The sequence below is a fragment of the Aotus nancymaae genome, unplaced genomic scaffold, assembly GCF_030222135.1.
Source record: "Aotus nancymaae isolate 86718 unplaced genomic scaffold, 86718_ANA_hifiasm-v0.15.2.pri h1tg000058l, whole genome shotgun sequence".
NCBI classification, from domain to species: domain Eukaryota; kingdom Metazoa; phylum Chordata; class Mammalia; order Primates; family Aotidae; genus Aotus; species Aotus nancymaae.
Window position 1 is genome coordinate 26,365,104 of NW_026988472.1, and position 20,750 is coordinate 26,385,853.

At 35.3% G+C, this 20,750-nt stretch overlaps 1 protein-coding gene across 11 annotated transcripts in view; it reads left to right on the plus strand.

Moving 5' to 3' along the window:
* DMD (dystrophin) overlaps positions 1-20,750 on the plus strand; it is a 2,277,745-nt gene that overhangs the window by 705,893 nt on the left and 1,551,102 nt on the right. For all 11 annotated transcript variants that reach the window (XM_064364425.1, XM_064364424.1, XM_064364427.1 and 8 more), the window contains exons 10-11: positions 10,391-10,579; positions 11,860-12,041. In XM_064364425.1, coding sequence (XP_064220495.1) covers positions 10,391-10,579; positions 11,860-12,041 — 371 coding nt within the window. The remainder of the gene's footprint in view (positions 1-10,390; positions 10,580-11,859; positions 12,042-20,750) is intronic.

A 20,750-nucleotide genomic window follows, 5' to 3' on the forward strand; every position in this document is an offset into this window, starting at 1 on the left:
CCTATTAGGAGCCAATGATAAAATTGGAGAACTTCCCATCGCTTTCAGCCATCTCTCCACATAGACCTTCTGGCTTACCTTTACCAACAAGGTAAAGAACTTTTAGTACTGCATTAAAGAAGGCAGTAAGTGAAATAAACAGAGATGGAATTTGTTATTTCTTCTCCCTTCTCTGTCATGGAAAGGTGCTTTGGCCTTAAGCAAAGAAAGGCCTCATAATCATATGAAGTAAGATGGAATATGGTTCCATCTCATATGCTAAGAGATTCATTATTTTATTCAGCAAACATCTGGTATGTTATATTTCAGGTACTGAACAAAATAAAAAAAATTCTCTACCGTCATGAGGTTTCCAAGATGCTATATCACCTCTCATAAAAGAACTTCCCCATTTCCACAATCACACTAATAATTGTTTTCCTCATTAGCTCACTAGTTATTTCTATTATTTCCATAATTTCAATAATGAAACTAACTCAGACAAGTACTACAGATGCCCAAGAAGTAGAGACAGGGGGCTACCCATTAGTTCCCCCATAAGGATTTGTCTCCCTTCTGAAGGCTATACCACATCTTTGTTTAGGGAACAAGGGAAAAAGACAAAGGTATGTAGCATAATTAAAGAGAAAGCACACAGAATTTAGTGATATATGTGAAAGGTCGTGAGATAATCCAAGCAGCTGATGTACCTAAAGGAGGTGAATATAGCCAATATCTTTAGAGAAAATTTACCTAGTTGGAAAAGATGTGTCAATTTAGTAGAATATTTTTACAACCTAAAATCTAATTGATCCACATTCCTCATTGTTAATTCTTACTTCTCTATACTGGGTTGCACTAAATAAGAACAAGGAGGCAATGGAAGTGATGTAAGTTGAATGGCAAGGGGCAATGCTGAATGTTAATTAAAAACTCCATGTATTACCTGTGAGCCTTACATGTACCCTCTCAATTAGTATCATATCTATTTTCAGGTGTGTACTAAGAGTGTGAAATTAAAAAACTTTGCCAAGTTCAAGTACACACTGCTTATAAGTTCCAGAGCCTGAATTTGACCTCATGTTTATTTTATGCCAAAGTGAGACAGAGTTAAAGTTCCTGAATGAGGACACTAGTTTTATGCAGCATGATGTCTTGGAGGCATTGTTATATACAGTGATGGTGGTAGGGCAGGAGAGGGAAGTGAGATTTTAGAGATGGCTACCTTGGACATGCAATAGAGTGGGAAAGTGACGACCAGGAGTCGATTGGAGAGAGGAGATAATCAATAGTGAGAAATTAGATTAAATGTGGGAAGCAATTTGATTATCAGAAGATAGCAATCTATGGCCTAAGGGTGAAAATAGACTTCCTACATTTTTTTTTTGTAAATAAAGTTTTATTGAAGCATTATGTTTATTCACTTATGTATTGTCCCCAGCTGCTTTGGGGCTACAATCTGCAGTGACAGAGCTGAGTGGTGGCAGCTGGCCTTTAGGGGTCTGCAAAATTGAAGGTATCTATGACCTAGCCCTTTACAGAAACAAAACTTTAAGGTTAAGAAGTTTTGGATCATATAATAGGAAGAATAAGATTTTCATTGAAACATGAAGTGAAGAAGCTAGGATTACTGTAAGTGTAGATAAGTTTTTTTTTTTTTTGGAGAATCTATTGTGCTGACTTCTAATTTCTTTATATATACACTAGTGGGATAAATGAATACATAGCAAAGAGTATTATAAATGATGACTCGTGTAAAAAAATTATTTTAAAAATATCCAGTGAGTCAATGTTTTCATGTTTATAAGGACTGACTAAAATAAATAAGACTTGGTGTTTTTATATGAGGCCTATTAGAAAATTAATACAGTTGTTAAGATTAAGGAAAAATAACATTAAGAATTTACTTGGTCTTCTGAGACATTTTGTAACTCTCCTGTTTTAAATTAAATTTAGTATTTTTAGAAAATCCGTGGTTGTTTAAATTACCAATTCATATGAATTCCAAACAAATACTGACTTATAAAATTATTGAAACATCCCCAAAACAGTATAGAGTTACTATGTTCATCCTTCTTCCCTGGACTCTACGAATCTCTGTCAGCCAGGGAATGTCAGTAGATTTACTGGGGATTGAATTTTTCCTCCCATACTTCATAGATGTCACTTCGATTTTCTCATCCTCATTCTGGAAATAGATCCATCTTTTAGGGTGAATGTAAGAATTATATTAAACAATATGAACAAAGAAATCACTAACTGGGCATCCTTTACGTGCCATCTAATAAATTTCTGAGAAAGTTTTTTTTTAGTAGGAGTCTATTGATGTTTATCAAAATTTTAATATAAATTGTGTTGATTTTAAAAAGACAAATCTTTTATATTAGGTTATTAAATTGTTCTAGGTACATTTCTCTAAATCTCCTATTATTTTCTCTCTGAACTTCCATTGGTTTAGGAGAATTTGCGATAACAATGCTTAATTCTTTTTCTTCCTTCTGGATTTTATGAGAAAGAATCTATTATTTTGTGGATTATACTAGCCAAGGCAAAACCTCTCAGGTGAAGTGCGAGTAAAAATAAAGGAATAAAATATAAAATAAGTTAGAAAGTAAATGTATACCCAAAGATGTAAATGGTAGAATTAGAGAAGAGGAAGTAAACACACACAAACATATAAGTTTGTAGACTATATATGTATGTGAATATGTGTATATATATATGTAAACACACACATGAAATATGACTAGAAATATTGGGAAGAAATATATATTTTAAATTATGAATATTTTATGCCATATTACTCCATTTTTAAGATATGGCCATTGGTTAAAATATATTTTATATAAAACCTGAAATTGGAAGCACAAATGTCTTTTAATGAGAATTTAAAATTAAATACCCCAAACAACTTAATTTAGTAAATATTTATTATCTTTATGCAATCTGTTAGGCACAGGGTCAGAGTCCCTGTCCTTCTACAATGTAAAGGTTAACATAATATCTAAAGGTATGTGGTCTAAAAAAATGATGGAGCAAAATGAATGGAACCTTCATTGAGAGTATGTTTTAAAGAGAGAAGGTATAGTATTAGAGAGACATCTGATTTTACAGTAGGAAGTTTATTTTAAAATCACATATAAGCTTTTACAGATACTTTTTTATAGTAAAATCTCAGCTGCTAGAAACTTAGAGTGTATCAGTGTATTAGATGGCTGTAGTTCTTACAGCACTACGAAAAACACAAGGATGGATGAACAAAACCATGAGTTTATTTCTGTTTCAGAGTTATTGATCTTAAATTTTGCCTAGATGGGAGTGATCGAGGCCTTGTAGGAAGGCTCTGCTCATTCAGGGATACATAGTCCTTGTGCGTAGTTTTTCTGTCATCCCCTGGGATGCTGTCTTCATTGTCAGAGTCAAGGATAGCTCAACAGCTTCATGTGTGTATCACGACCTCTGGGAGGGAGGATAAAGAAGAGAGCATATCCATTCCCTTTTAGGTCTTAATGATGAAGTTGCATTCATTATATCGACTTGGCCAATATTTGGTTACATGCCACATCTAACTGCAAGAGAAAGTGGAAAGTGTAGTTACTATTCTAGATAGACAAACTGTCCCCTAAACTTTCTAATACTACATAAAGGGTGAAGAAAGATATACGGGAGGACTAGCAGTCCTTGGCAGGACTATTTTTTTATTTAGGAATTAAGATGAATAGTTTTGGCTCTAGAAACTTTTGTTTAATAGACTTTAGAATGAGATTTTCTAAAAATACATATGTGTACATACGATATCCATTTTTGCCTTTCTTAAACAGTATTCTATGCAAAATGTAGCATTTCTGTGAGAGATTCTGCAATAGTCAAGAATGTTAAATTGGCTGACATTTCACATCAAAGGCAAATCATACGATTAATAGAAGGTATAAAGTTTGAATAGCGGACTTGGCACATGTCTTCCTTTAGAATTTGTTAGCTTTATTTTTGCTCAGCTTCTTCTGACATTTTTTTCTCTTTATGATCTATCTTTTTTAAAACTTTTAAAATTATTTTTAAAATTTTTGTGGGTACATGGTGTATATAATTACAGGGTACATGAGATGTTTTGATACAGGCATGTAGTATGAAATAAGGACATCATGGAGAATGGAGGACTTACTGGCTCTGTACTACCGTCTGGGCTATATCCCATTGCTGTCTTTCTGGTATTCTGGTATCCTCTTCCTCCGTGTGATACCAGTGTCTGTAACTTGCATGCATCATTTGGACTTGATATTTGATTTCTTACGAACATAATGGAGACAAGGTATTTTCCTAGTAGCTTCCAAACCATTGACTGAATTTATGGAAATGAATAAATACACTTTGAGTTATTTTTAAGAAGTTGTTTTATGGCTGAATGCAATGGTTCCCATCTGTAATCCCAGTTTTGGGAGGCCGAGGTGGGTGGATCACCTGAGGTCAGGGGTTCGAGACCAGCCTGGCCAATATGGTCAAACTCTGTCTCTACTAAAAATACAAAAATTAGCTGGGTGTGGTGGTTTGTGCCTATAATCTCAGCTACTTGGGAGGCTGAGGCAGGAGAATCGGTTGAACCCAGGAGGTAGAGTTTGCAGTGAACCAAGATCCCACCACTGTACTCCAGCCTGGGCAACAGAGTGAAACTCCATCTTAAAAAAAAAAAAGTTAGGATATTTTGTAAAAGTGCCATTGCTTAGACTCTGAATTCATTTTCTTTGTGAAAAGAGATTGATGATATTGTGGTAAAGGTGTGTTTTGGAATCCATATAACCTGGTTTTAAGTCCCGGAACCACTTGTGACGTTTGGCAAGTCACCTAATTTTTCGGTTTCCATTTCCTTTTCCTACTAATTTCTATCACCCTGAACTGTTGTAGTGAAAATGATATAATGCATATTAATTGATTAGCAAATTGACTGACACTGAGTACTCAATAAATAATGGCAGCTGTTGTTATTGATATTATGTATGTAGTAGTTGTTGTATTTCTTGTTTTAATATTGCCATAACAGCAGGCCATGATTGTTCCTAAATCCTCATTAGGGCTTAACTTTGAACTGAATTTCAGGTACTATAAATATTAAAAGTTACCTATTTAATAGTGTCATTAGATTGAATGTCATGTACAGTGTTGCATGATGGATTAATATCTCATAAATCACTTCAGTAGTCATTTTTTATGCTTTGAAGAGTACCCTGGTTTATGTATTATATCTATGAGAAAAACACAATGGAAATGTGGCAAGAATATTTGCAGGTACTAATCCTGGTTCTTCAGAACTGCTCTTCTGTTATTTAGTGAAAGAACCACTTGGTTATCCCTCTGTAATCCTTTAGCTCTGAAATAATCTTTTACTGAGGGATAAAAAGATTATAGAATACACCAAAAAATTCACCATCCATGCACTGACTTAGACTCCATAAAAAAGAAGTATGATACATTTAAATGAACTAAGAATGATAAAATTTTCAATTGTTCTTGAAGCGTTTATGCATTCAAGAACAATAAAACTGCTTTTTATCCAGGTTAAAACTCATATCATATTTTAAGGCTGAATTTAGAGAAATTGCAAAAATAAATCAGTTTTATCAGTGATATAAAACTGCTCAGTGATAGACTGTGCCCTCTCAAAATGTCCCAGCTATTTTTCTGAGAGCTTTGTGGTTTGCTGGACTGCTGGTTTCACTACCTATATGTAGCCACTTGATGACTTATCAGTTTGAATTACCCAAATCATGCTTCCAAAAACACACTGAGCTCATTCAACCGTTTGCTCATAAAAATCATTTGCCATTTCAATGAACATTGGCCCCCAAACACAGGCATTGCAGAGCATTTCTCGGGATCTAGAATGTGCTTAGCATTTTATATGCACTATCTCATCTAATCTTTCCAGCAATCCTGTGGACATATATTTTTATTTTTATTGTTTTTTAGATGGAGTACCTGAGATGCAGAGAGGTTGAATACCTTACAGACAGACAGTAAACTGAATTTTAAAATATATTTATATATGTAGTAGTATCAAGGCTATTGCTTTATACTTTATTAGGGCAATTTCTAGTCATAGAAATTCTATGACTAGAAATTATGACTAGAAATTGTCTCCAGGAAGAAGTTTCTAGAGACTTTTCTGGACATTGCTGGACTAAAGCAGTCATTTATCACTCCTCACTCTTTTACCTTTCTCCTTTCTACTCTTCTACCTCTTTTAATGAGCAGTGTCTTCAAGGGACATAGGTGACAATATCTAATACTTCCTCAAACTGACAGGCAGTAATTAAGCCTCTGAAGTCTGTGGATAACGTTGAATAAATTTGAGTGTACTCAATTTTGAAAAAAGAAAAAACAGAATTGTTTCATCCATTCATTGTTATGCATCTCATCATTATATTATTTGCCCAATGTACTGAATAGAAACATAAGCTACTGTGATAAAGACAAAAATAAAATAGGATTGAAGCATAGGAAAAATAATTAGTTCCAGTTGATGATACTGGCATCTTCATTCATGAAATGATTGGGATGTATCTTTCTTATGCATAGATCTATAAACAACAAAAATAAAGTTTCCAGGAAAATCTCATTTGATGACATGACATGTATGAACTGATCTGAAGCTTAGGTGAAATGTAAAATTCTGTGATGATAAATACATATTTTGGGGTGTTGAAACAAAGCATAAGCCTCTTTATTTCCAAATTCTCAGATTAAACATGGTTTTATTTAAAAATATGTTTTAATCCAAGGTTTCTATGGAAAATATACAAATGTAGAATTCAAGCAAATTTCTTTTTTCATCGGTTTACTTAGTTTGAAATTCTAGAAACATTCGCAAGTTTGTTTTACAAACTGCAGGAAAAGGTTTAATCTCAATTTAGAACATATATGCATATCTACATAGACCCTTATACACATCTGAAACAAAAATTGAGAAAAGTAATCCTTAGTATTATATAAGTGACACAGACTAATATTTTTTATTCTGTTTAATTTTAAAATTGTCCTTGTTATAACCAATTAAAATGATTTTATGAACCATGAATGGATTATGAGTTACAATTTGAAAAACAATGGTCTATCTAGACAAATACATAATTACTCAGATCTCAAATTAAATTTTTGATTATAATTCTATGTATTTAAATATATATGTATAGTTGTATTTATGGATATAAATACATTATTTTGCATAGCTTATTCAAATTTGAACTTAGCTTCAAGAAGGCTGTCTTTGAAATGTTTTTGTTTATGTACATCGTGAGAGAAAATATTTAGATTCAGAATTTATGAGTACTAGACATCATGTCCTTGAGTATAAGAATATGCTTTTTAATATTTCCTTCAAAAATTTAATCCTTTGTAAATATCAGTAAATCATAAGGTGTTCAATATTTTGATTCAAATTGCACAATGGTAAAATATTGTGTTATTTGAGTACTGGTGCTGTTTACAGTGTTTCCTTTGGAGAATATTATTTGAACTCAAGATTGTTAATGATTTTTAAGAACTCTTAAATATGAGCTAGGTTGAGGTTCATATTTCAAAAATAGTTAAATAATTAACATTTGCTTTTACACATTTTGGGGGGAGAATTTCCTACAATAATTATCTGTCTCCTGAAATCTGAACCATGACTTAAGAAGGTAACCTCGGGGCAAGCTACGTTTCAAAACAGTTCTTATATATACAAGAATTTAATAATAATTACAGCCATAACATACTTTATTTAGTTCTTACACAAGGTCAGACATTCTGTCAAGTGCATTATACACTCTTTAATTCTTACCATGATCTTATTACGGAAGTATTATTATTCCCATTTTACAATAAACAAAAACTAAGGCTTATGCAGGGCTAAGTAACTGCCAAAGTCAGAGGATTCCCTTTCTGTGTCATCAATTTCAGCATAAGTGGTTGGTTAATATAGGAATGTAACGGGAATAAGAAAGATATGATAGGGTTTCTTGGTCGTTTGTAGTTTCTTGAAAGAATTGCCTTCTTTCTGCCTTTGAAGAAAGGTCTGATTGAAATAGAAAGCACTATCTCCCTGGGCTGCTAGTGACCTTGTTTACTGAATCACAGACTTAGCACGCTTACTCCATATTCTCTTTAAATCTTGCAAAACTCACACATATTGTGAGCTCACCAGACTTCTGTGCTTATAGGGCATTGAAAATGCTATATGCAAATAGAACAGATACACATATTACCCTTTCTCCTTTACTCATGCGCAGACTTCATTGCCCATTGTACTCCACTTATAAAAAACAAATTCAAAAATAAAATTATTAAGAATTTCAGGATGGTATCATCACATAAAAGAGACATGTGTTTCTTCTGCACTCAGGGCCCTGTGCTACTGCTGGGGTTGCACAAACATCAAGCTCATCCCACCTGCGCACATCTTTCAGGCTACCTTTATGTTATTTTCCCCCTTAATGCTGACTTTGATATTATTAATAGTATTTAGAGATAGAAAAGATACACCATGGAACTTGTTCTAACTCCTAAAACCTTCAGAAATTGCCTTGCTTTTAGCCAGGGGTCCCATGCAAATAGCCCTTTCAGGGTACTTAATGCTGTTTGAGATGATAAAGTTGGATGATTTTGACTTATGAGGATGATCTCTGTTTGCTCCTTCTATATAATCTGGAAAAGAACAGTGCATCATTTGATGAAAATATCATAGCAATAACTGCCACTATGCCTTGTCATCTCGAAGGATTTAACAGTTGAGGAAATTTAAAATATCAAAATTTCAAAGTTGGAGCATTTATCAGAAGAGCCCAAGTAAGTTGGTGCTGGTAGCTTAGTGGGTTAAGTCCCAGAACTGAAAAGGACTGGAAATGCAGTGCAGACACATCAGGTAAAAGCCACCAAAGGTTGAGTTTTCTCTAGGTGAGATTATGAAATCCCCGAAACAGCTTCTGTTGTTCTACACTGCTTTTTGTTTCCTTTACAAAACCCTGTTTGTTAGAGCCCAGTGCTTGCTTGAAACATTTGGGGAATGCAGAAGATTCCTCTACAAATACTTCTCCAATATTTGTTCTGCTCAACTCCATAAATAGTATACCTATGTCCTTTACCTCAGCAAACTCTCTCTTGAGCGTGATCTTCAGGATTTTTGAAGCCCAGCAACCTACAAGGAGTACATTTGTCCCAAAGAAAACCTCATGCAAACTTACTAATTTACTCAAGTTTTTGCCATTGATAAATGCCTTTAGGTTAAAGCAGCAGACATGTAGATTATCCCAAGAGGTCTCTCCTATCACTTGACAATATGGGTCCAATCTTGCATGTTCTTCACACCCCAAAACCTAAAATGCAATAAAAAAAAATATGGGTCCCATAGCATGTAAATATCTGCAAACAAATGGCCGGGTTTAGAGGTCGTGTAAACTGCCCTGTCTGTATTACTTGGCTTCAGATGGGGAGAAGTTACAGCCATGCAGTGAACTCTAGACTCTGGAGGGGAAGCCTTTCTCAACAGATTTTTCTAATCAATCTTCTTGCTTCCTCTTATATACCTTTAAGCTAGATAGTGGATTAAGGGTTGTGAGACCAATTTTGTGATCACTTCTTAGTAATCTTTTACTAGGTACCCTGGATCTTCTCTTTAGCATTATGGATGCTTTGTATACTTTGTTTTTGTCTTTAGGGTCCAAGCAGAAATTCCAAGACCACCATTTGGAATCTCATTTAATATCCTCCTAATTAAATTGGGGAGAGCATACTTCATATTTCTCCTATGATAATGTTTTACTATTTAAATCATGGCCTCTGAAAATAAAGGCTAACTCATAGAAGTCATTATGCTGTTAGAAATTTAAGATGAGTGGGTGAGGTATTTTTTCTTTCTAAATTTTGCCTTCTTTCCCCCTACCTCCTTGTTTTCTTACTGATACCTTTGAACATTTGTGAATTCACATAATGTGTGAACGTTTGGAAATATTTTATTCCCTAGGGCCTCTCAGGAAGAGATGTTTCCTTTAATGCCATTGCAAAGGTATATAAGTATAATTCCAATAATGTATATGTAAGTTATTGTAAATAAGAATTGAGAAAATTTACTGTGGATCGAAATTTATAACATTTAAAAAGCAACATGAAGAGGTGGTATACTAATTTACTCTTTCCGGTAATCTAGAAGAGCTTTAATACAATATTAATTTGGTGTGGATTTTGATTGCTGTTTGAAAATTTATGTATGTGTGAGGAAGTTAAAATGAAAGCTCACTATTGTATGTATCTGCTGTTCATTTATCTGATAATGCAAGTGGACATTTCTAGCATTTTAAATATTTCATTTGATTTATCATTTAATGTACTGGAACAGTCTGCAAAGACATTAATTGTATAACGCACAATTTATTTTATTGTGCAGCATTTGGAAGCTCCTGAAGACAAGTCATTTGGCAGTTCATTGATGGAGAGTGAAGTCAACCTGGACCGTTACCAAACAGCTTTAGAAGAAGTACTATCGTGGCTTCTTTCTGCCGAGGACACATTGCAAGCACAAGGAGACATTTCTAATGATGTAGAAGTGGTTAAAGAACAATTTCATACTCATGAGGTAAACTAAAACATTAATTTACAAAACGAAACATATGACTTGTTATAATGCCAAATCATCCATTTTCCTCAATTACTCACTTAGACCCTTGTATTTTGGAAATGTAGTTATTATGTGCTTGGGATTCCAACAGTCAGATTTGGCAACCATGGCAGGCATTTCGATCTGATTTGCCAGTGACTCATACAGGAATATAAAAGTCCAGCTTCTTTCTCTTGTGTCAAGGCAATGCTGAGGCATTGCTTACACTCCTGAGTACATGTATGGTATTGGGCTTAACTACCCTCAGTGGGAGACTTTTCCTTGAGATGAGACACTTGTTTGTCTTCCTTCCCTTCCCTATCCTTTTTCCTTCTTCTTCAGCTCCCATGCAGACCTTCCTGGGAGCTCTTCCTTAATAGTTCACTTGCACTGAAATCCTTATCTCAGGGTCTGCTTCTGATGAAGGTGACTTATGATAATTTTCCTTAATTCATGTTAAAAGTGGTATTGGTTTCAGCTCCAAGATCTCTAATCATTTGCTTTACTGGATAAAACTGCGTGGGGTGGTTTGCAAAAGCGCTAGCTATCCTGAGGGAAACTTTGGAGGCAACCAGCTACTAAATGTTTTGAGTTTTTTACCCCTATACCCAGATCAGACAATTGATGTGAACATCAGGTCCGTTACGGACCTGCACCAGGGTTTCCTCTGGCTTTGCCTTGCTCAGGCATAGTTAACCCTCTTTTGGAAACCATCATTTTCAGCAAATTAATACAAGAACAGAAAACGAAACATGGCATGTTCTCACTCATAAGTTGGGGAGTTGAACAATGAGAACACATGGACACAGGGAGGGGAACATCACACACCGGGGTCTGTCAGGGGGTAGGGGGCTAGGCGAGGGATAGCATTAGGAGAAATACCTAATGAGGATGATGGGTTGATGGGTACAGTAAACCACCATGGCACATTTATACCTATGTAGCAAACCTGCACGTTCTGCACATGTACCCCAGAACTTAAAAAAATATATATGTACACACACACACACACACACACACACACACACATTATATATGGCAAAGGCATTATAACTGAAACATAGTAAAGATTATGTATTAAATACTATTTTTTATCCCAAAACGTGGTATTGGGATTCTGCAAATACAAACTAAAATCCTTTTACTGGGAATAGAAATCTAAATGGGCTACAAGTTTAAAAATGCAAACAAACAAAACTCAAAACCGCACTGATTTACCGAAAGTTCTCATTACAATTGTTATCTTCCTTCTTTGTTAGGGGTATATGATGGATTTGACAGCCCATCAGGGCCGAGTTGGTAATATTCTACGATTGGGAAGTCAGCTGATTGGAACAGGGAAATTATCAGAAGATGAAGAAACTGAAGTACAAGAGCAGATGAATCTCCTCAATTCAAGATGGGAATGCCTCAGGGTAGCTAGCATGGAAAAACAAAGCAAGTAAGTCCTTATTTGTTTTTAATTAAGAAAACTAACACGTTTTGGAATCTTGTTATTATTTTTATGTGGTTTGATAGTTAAGTTACAATTCTCAATTTGTTCCCAAGGCACACAGCTTTCTTTCAAGGGAAACTATGGTTGGATTTTCATGTCAATAACCTTTCGATTTTCACTTTTATAACTGAAGAGCAGATGTTAGATAGATGCACTGTTATCTATAGAACTATGTTTTAAGAGCTGCCAAAATTCTGTCCTAGTTAATATTTTCTAGGTTTTCCTGAAAAATTAAAATGTAAGTATAAAAGGCACAGAAGCATGCACAGGAGATTATGTACGTAAAATCACCTATTAGCTACAGTTGATAGGAAACTTCTCTTCTGAAGAAAAAGCCCTTGAAAATATTAAAGAGTTATTCATCTATACATGGAAATCCTCTTGAAAGAAATTATTTAAACATTTTAGGAAATTCTTATTCAAACACAGTATGCTTGTGAATTATCTTAAGAATATATATTGACTTAATAAAAAAAGTTTTGGAGACATTTATGAAAAATGATATATTTCTTATAAAGGTAAAAAGCAGATCTCGTCATTCTGGATAGGTTGCTTTGATTTATATTGTTAGGTGTGTGTATTCATGTAGAGCCTATCAAGACAAGATAGATTTATTTTTAAATGGAAAGAAATGAAGTGCCAACTGTGGATTTGAATACATTAAGCTAAAGAAATTGTCCAAATGCCTTAAGTTTACTTAGCTATTATTTATGAAGATTAAAAGCTTTAACATAGGACCAAAGAAACTCATTAGGTATGCTAGAAGAATTGCTATTCCAGTACTAAATTATAGTGTGACAACAGGGAGGAGAGAAATATATTTTTAGGCTCAGGTCTTTTGAAAGAATAAGTAAGGCACATATCAGATAGAAGGTTCATAACTATGTATGTATTCCAAGCCAGGAGATACTAGTCTATGCATATTGACGTTATTCCCCTGCTGTGATCATAGTGATGACTGTAACTACTCCTAGAGGTGAGAGGTACAATAATCATATTATAACTATTGAGTCTGTCCACCTCCCAGTGTTTACCAGGTTCACTAATTTACTCCATCTATTATCAATATTAAGATATAAGCTGCCTACTTGTGGTCATATGCTGACATTCTTCAGGTTAGAACTAAGTTCCACAGGTGATCTGTGGAACTTAACCAAAGCAACCTCAAACAAAATTAGAAAGTTTTAAAAATCCAACCTCCTCTTTTACTGCCCTTGCCATAATAGCACCACTGTCTTCTCCTTTGTGCACTCTATTTTTCCATCCTCTCCTGGAGGCTAGCTGCTCCGTTGTTCCTACACTCCCCATTTTCAATAGGACTAACAACAGGGCATTACTTATTCATACTAATCAGTTAATTAATTGCAGTGTGAAATTGAGTTGCAAGTAAATATGAATTCCTCCTGGAATTAAAATTGCGACTTTTTCATTCCTTATCTGAAACATAAAAAAATTGTCTTTTGTCTGTGATTCTAACATTTAAAAAGATGTTCACTTAAAAAAATCTCCCTTTCAAGGGCTATCTGCCATTAAGTGAAGGATGACAGACACATAGACATGTGTGCGTGTAATTTCCTCACCACCATCCCACTAGAGGATGGAAATGCTAAAATGGCAGTATTACTACTTAGCTGAGATTGGCATAAAAAATTAGTATGTCCTTAGGGAATGTGCAGGAGCTTTGTTACGTGTTACAGCTTTTAGAATAATTATAAAGAAGACAAGGACAGCCTTCTAGCTGGCATAGCTTTTACGAAAACATCCTATAGAGGTTTTACAGTGAGACACGTGCCTGCAATCACTTGTATCACATAGTCTTTTCTGGAAAAATTTCTTAAAAACGAATATACAAAGTATTAGTTCAGCGAAACAAATTCAGAAATAATATGAGAGTTTATAAATAACAGTGAGTCTTCTTTGCCACTTTCACTAACTTTGTATGTGTTCATGCATAAAACCTATTAAATTCTAATGAGATAAGTCATTATGCAAAATTTTGCTGGACCTGATTTTTAACAGATTTTATGGGAGGAAACAAAAAACTGATTATGACAAGAGGATATTGTCAGTATTTTTTTAAAAAATGTAGATTTTATTTAATGCCTCAAATAATTGATAACCTGCTCAGTTTCCATTGTCATGGTCATATCAAGGATTAGCTTCAACTTGGAGCATTACCTGTTTTTTCTAAATATATGATTACTTTGGAGTAGAAGATAACTAGAAAACAAAAAATGGGTTAGTCCATACTTCTTTTGTCTCTCTACCTAAGACAGGGTTTGGATACATCCAGTCAGAATCCATTATTTCTGGTCTAAGACTTGGTTTAGAGATTAGAGAATGGTAATTAACATTTGTCTAGGCATATTAAGTATATCCAAAGCTATGCTATAATTCCTAAGTTTAAATAACAAAAGTTAAAAACTTCTTGTTAATACAGATAAGCTTTTGACTACAATCTATGAACACTGACACTTAGCAATTGTAAGTACCATCTACTAGCATATTTACTATTAGATTGCTGCAAAAGTAGTCATGTTTTTTTCCATTGAAAGTAATGGCAAAAACCATGATTACTTTTGCACCAACCTAATGGCAACAATCAAATTACATTTGATATATTCATTGTGAGATATATATATATATATATATATATATACACACACACATGTACATATATATATCTTTATAAATATGAACAAGTATTAATGGAGTACTTTACATTATCAGAAACAATTAATGGCACTGGAGACTCAATAATGATCATACAACGTCTGTCCCCAGATCTTGTGAAACTTAACTCTAGAGAGGCTAACAGCCGATAAAAAAAGAACACAAGAAAAATACCAGATACGAATATACTTTCTGAAGAGATTAAAAGGATGTGATAGAGAATGGTTGAGGGGGCTACTTTAGACTTGTGACCCAGGTAAGACTTTCAAAGTTGATCCAGGAAAACAACTTAGTTTGACATTTGAATGACAAGAAGATACTGCTATTTGCAGATCACAGGGAAGTGTAGTTCAGGGAGTAGGGCGAGCTAATGCAAACGCCCTAAAATGGGGACAGTTTGTCTTGCTGGAGGAACCAAGAGGCTATGGAGACTGGAGAGTTGCAGGATGGTAAGTCAGATGGCTGAGGTCTGAGATGGGCTTGAAATATAGATAGCAGACTGATTACATATGGTAATGTCAGTCAGGGCTTTGAATTCTAGACCAAGTGCAAGAGAAAGTCATCAGATTTATTTAGGGGATAGATAGGTCAAGAGAATGTATCAGTAAGGCCACTGGAGGAAGAAAGAACAGTTATTAGGCCAGTGAAGTTGTCCAGTTAAGAGATGCTAATGTCTTAGACCAGGTGGTAGTTGTGTTAAAAGTATAATGTACTATCTCAGCCAATTAGTTAATTTAAAAACCACTTCTCTGTTTACTTTTAGTTCTTTTATTCCCCTTTTAACAGTCCAAATGCTTTTTCCTTTGGAAATAGACATCCTTGCTTTGTGCCTACAGTTACTACCTTTATACAAGTTGCATCTAGGAAATACTATTTATTCCATAAACCATCAACAATTATACAAAGCAAGAAATATTAAAAATATAGAGAGAATAGCATGCCCAGATTTCTGCCTTACATAAAATCCACTCCAGTTTGCCTAAGAGATAAGGTCTTGCTTTCCCAAACACTTACTTATGTGAACTAGGGCAATATACACGTTGTTTATGATCTCTACTTTATAGATTAATAAAACATCAATAGTTCCATGAGGCTGACATACCTCTAAAAGATGCTAGGTGAGAAAGGGTATAAAAAATTAGTTTGTGAATGCACAATTATTATAAAATATAAAGAAAGATTATTGTGATAAATAAGATGATGGGCTGTCAATTATTTTTACCATATCATATCACATTTTATATATAATATTATATGTAAAATAATATATGCATATAAATTTTTCTAATTTTTAAAAATTTTTGTAGAGATGAGGTCTTGTGATGTTTCCTAGTCTGGTCTCCAGATCCTTGTGTCAAGTGATCCTCCTACCTTGGCCTCCCAAAGTACTGGGATTACAGAAATGAGCTACCAAACCCAGCCCTCACATATGATTTTTACTTTTTTTCTCCAGCCTTTTCTAATTGCCTTGCTCATTTTTGTCCCAAAGGGTATAGTTGTGGGTCTTTTGTATGGGGATAAGGGGCATGAGCAGGATGATTAGAAATAAATTTGCAGTTATTTTTTCAAAATTGCAACATTTAAAAATATGCTTACAAAGGAATGTCAGAAAAAAAAAATAACCACACAGATACTTCCTCTTTTCTTTCTGCTTTACAACCCCATTCTCGTTTGATTCTTTCCTTGCTAATGTATTTTCTCTCCAATTCTGGTGCTTTAATGGACATAAATTTATGATGAGGTGAAAGCTAATACAATAAAGAAGTTGGTTAACACATCTCCAGCCACAAAAGAGTTTGGCACAACTAGGCTGATATTGGTGAATTACAAAACACTACCAATGTTTATAAGATTTAAATCAAAACTAAGTGCCACTGCTTTCATAATTAAAGTAAAAGAATTAACGCAAGAGAAAATGTTGACATGATTTAGTTAGAACCCCTTAAGAAGAGTAAGCCAAATGATTTTTTTAAATGCTGTGGAATACACTTGGGATGGTAGGAGGTAAGGGAGAGGGAAGATAAACATAAAACTTCCAACTGTGGAAGTGCAAGAAGACAACTGGCATAGGGACAACAGAATATTTTCTTCTCTATGAATAAACTAATTAATTTGATTGAAAAATGCAACATGCAGAGAGCAAAAAATATTTACTGACATTTTTACAAGGACTCAAAGTTAAGCACAGCAAATTCCATCAACTTCTCTGATAATTGTCGTTAGGACATGCAGGCAGAAACTAAAACCTTTGTGATGGTAAAGGAACAAAATGAATGCAAGTCAGTAAGGAGGCCAAGTGAAGTTGTGTTCTGGTTTATATCAGCAGGAGAAGAGATATCAATAGTATCTGGGTAGAAACACAAGCCATAACATGGGAAATAATTGTGAATCACCATCAGTGCTTTGACTGGAGAGAAAAATACACCTAAAAAATATGGCTCATCTCTTTTGTTTCCCCAAATGTCTATTTGAATCTTCAAATAAGATAGCATATGTGAGAGTGGATAGAGAAAAGGAGGTGATAAACAAGTGAGTGGGTTATTTTTTCCCAAGTGCAGTGAATAGCATATTGCACATGTGAATATATGAATGTATGGATGAACAATTAAATTTTCTAGGTAGTTCCAATCTTAGAATTGAATTAATTTTAGTAAATACTTTGAAGGTGCACAATCTCGAACTCCTAACTGTGATTTTATTTCACAGTTTAGTAAATTCATTGTTTTTTTTTTTTTACTTCTTCCAATAATGTTAAAGCAATAATAACTTGCAGATCAAGATGGTGCAGGACCAGAGGCATCAGCATCACCTGAGAACTTGTTAAAAAGGCAGAATCTCAGCTCTCACTCTGATATACAGAATCAGAATTGTGCAATTTAGCAATATCCCAGGTGGTCCCTGATCAGTTTAAGTTTGAGAAGCACTGATATAACTGTAACTGTGACAGAGTGGAAATCTAAATTTCTTTGTAAACCTCTAATTAGATCTTCTGTTCCTTTGTTTCTATCAAGTAAATTGGGCCAAATATTTTAATTACTTTCTCAGAAGCTCTAAAAATGGTGCTGATGATATTTCATTCAGTCTTCATATGTTGATATCCCCCATGGATGATTAAGAAATAGCAAGATATTGGTGCAGTAATATGTAACAGAGACAAAATATGAGTGTTGATGAGTATTGATAATTCATTACTGGACTAATAAGAGGCAGGAGTTATTTATATATGATAACCTGACATTTGGTTTGGTTGCAAATGGATATGGTCATGATACTTTTTCTGTAAATAAAAATAATGTGGGATAATGCAACTAAATGTGGACATCCCTTGTACTAATAATATAATGCATATGACTCATAGTTTAAATTACATACTGGAACACTAAATTTCTGAAATTCACAGAAATGAGAGAGCAGTATCTTCAAAAACAGTGCTTTCTCACAAAGATAAATAATGCTGATATGGTTGGGCTCATTTTGAATTACAGTTCCCATAATCCTCATGTGTCGTGGGAAGGACCTGGTAGGATGTAATTGAATCATGGGGCAATTACTCTCATGCTGTTCTCATGATAGTGAGTTCTCATGAAATCTGATGGTTTCATCAGGGGCTTTTCCCCTTTTGCTCGGACCTTCTTCCTGCTGCCGTGTGAAGAAGGACGTGTTTACTTCACCTTCCATCATGATTGTAAGTTTCCTGAGGCCTCCTAAACCATGCTGAACTGTGAGTCAGTTAAACCTCTTTTCTATATAAAAAACTGAGTCTCGGTTATATCTTTATTAGCAGCGTGAAAACAGATTAATACAGTAAATTTGTACCACAGAGAGTGGGGTGCTGCTATAAAGATACCTGAAAATGTGGAAGTGACTTTGGAACTGGGTAACAGGCAGAGATTGAAGCAGTTTGGATGGCTCAGAAGAAGACAGGAAGATGTGGGAAAGTTTGAAACTTCCTAGAGACTTGTTGAATGACTTTGACCAAAATGCTGGTAATGATATGAACAATGAAGTCCAGGCTGAGGTGGTCTCAAATGGAGATGAGGAAATTGTTGGGAACTGTAATAAAGGTGATTCTTGATAATCTTTAGCAAAGAGACTGGCAGCATTTGGCCCCAGCCCTAGAGAGCTGAGGAACTTTGAACTTGAGAGAGATTATTTATGGTATCTGGCAGAAGAAATTTCTAAGTGGCAAAGCATTCAAGAGGAAGCAGAGCATAAAAGTCTGGAAAATTTGCAGCCTAACAATGTGATAGAAAAATCCGTTTTCTGGTGAGAAATTTAAGCCTGCTGCAGAAATTTGCATAAGTAATAAGAAGCTGAATGTTAATCACCAAGACAATGGTGAAAATGTCTCTGGAGCATGTCAGAGACCTTTACAGCAGCCCCTTCTACCACAGGCCTGGAGTTCTAGAAGGAAAAAAAAAATGATTTTGTGGAATGGGCCCAGGGGCCCCCTACTCTGTGCAGCCTCAGGACATGGTGCACTGCATCCTAGCTGCTTCAGCTCTAGCCCTGGATAAAAGGGGCCAATGTAAAATTCAGGTCAGTGATTCAGAGGGTGCAAGCCCCAAGCTTTGGTGGCTTTCATGTGCTGTTGGGCCTGTGGGTGCACAGAAGTCATAAATTGAGGTTTGGGAACCTCTGCCTAGAATTCAGACGTTGTATGGAAATGCCTGGATGCCAAGGCAAAACTTTGCTACAGGGATGGAGTCCTCATGGAGAACCTCTGCTAGAGCAGTGTGGAAGGAAAATGATCCAGTGATCATCTCCATTGCAGGAACATCAAATTGAACAACTGTCCACACAAAAAAAAGCACCTTCATAAGCTTGAAAAATCAGATGCATGATCGTACTACCTGGTTTTGGGTTCATATCACTGAAAGAGGCACAGAAGAGATTGGCAAAGGCAGTATTCTATCTCCTATACCCTACACAGATTTTCCACTGGTGCACTGCTTAGTGGAGCTGTGAGAAGAGGACCATGGTCCTCCAGACCCCAGAATGGTAGATCCGCCAAAAGCTTGTACCGTGTGCCTAGAAAAGCAGCAGACACTGAATGCCAGCATATGAAAGCAGCAGGGATGGGGGCTGTACCCTGCAAAGCCACAGAGGCAGAGCTGCCCAAGACCATGGGAGCAGGAGCCCACCTCTTGCATCATTGTAATATGGAATCAAAGATCATTTTGGAATTTTAAGGTTTAATGACTGCCCTGCTGGATTTTAGACTTGCATGGGGCCTGTAGCCCCTTCGTTTTGGCCAGTTTCTCCCATTTGGATTTGGTGTATTTACCAGATGCTTGTACCTGCATTGTATCTAGGAAATAACTAACTTGCTTTTGATTTTACAGGCTCATAGGTGGAAAGGACTTTTGCCTTGTCTCATATGAGACATTGGACTTAGACTTTGAGTTAATGCTGGAATGAGTTAAGACTTTGGGAGACTGTTGGAAGGGCATGAGTGCGTTATGAAATGTGAGACCATGAGATTTTGGTGGGGCCATGGTGGAATGATAAAATTTGGCTGTGTCCCCACCCAAATCTCATCTTGAATTGTAGTTCCCATAATCCCCATGTGTCATGGGATGGACCCTGTGGGAGGTAATTTAATCATGGGGGTGGTTACACTCATGCTCTTCTCATGATAGTGAGTTCTCATGAGATCGATAGTTTTATAAGAAGTTTTTCCCCTTTTGCTCCGCCCTCCTTCCTGCTGTTATGTGAAGAAGGACATGATTGCTTCCCTTTCCTACATGATTGTAATTTGCCTGAGACCTCCCGAGCCATGCTGAGCTGTGAGTCTATTAAATCCCTTCCCTTTATAAATTACCCAGTCTCAGGGATGTTTTTATTAGCAGCGTGACTCTGGATTAATACAAATACTAATTTGAAAATTAAGTTTATTCCTTCATTCATGTACCTAACAATTATTATATACTATGTTCCCAGCACTATTTTAGATGCCCAGAATATGTCAGACTCACTTCC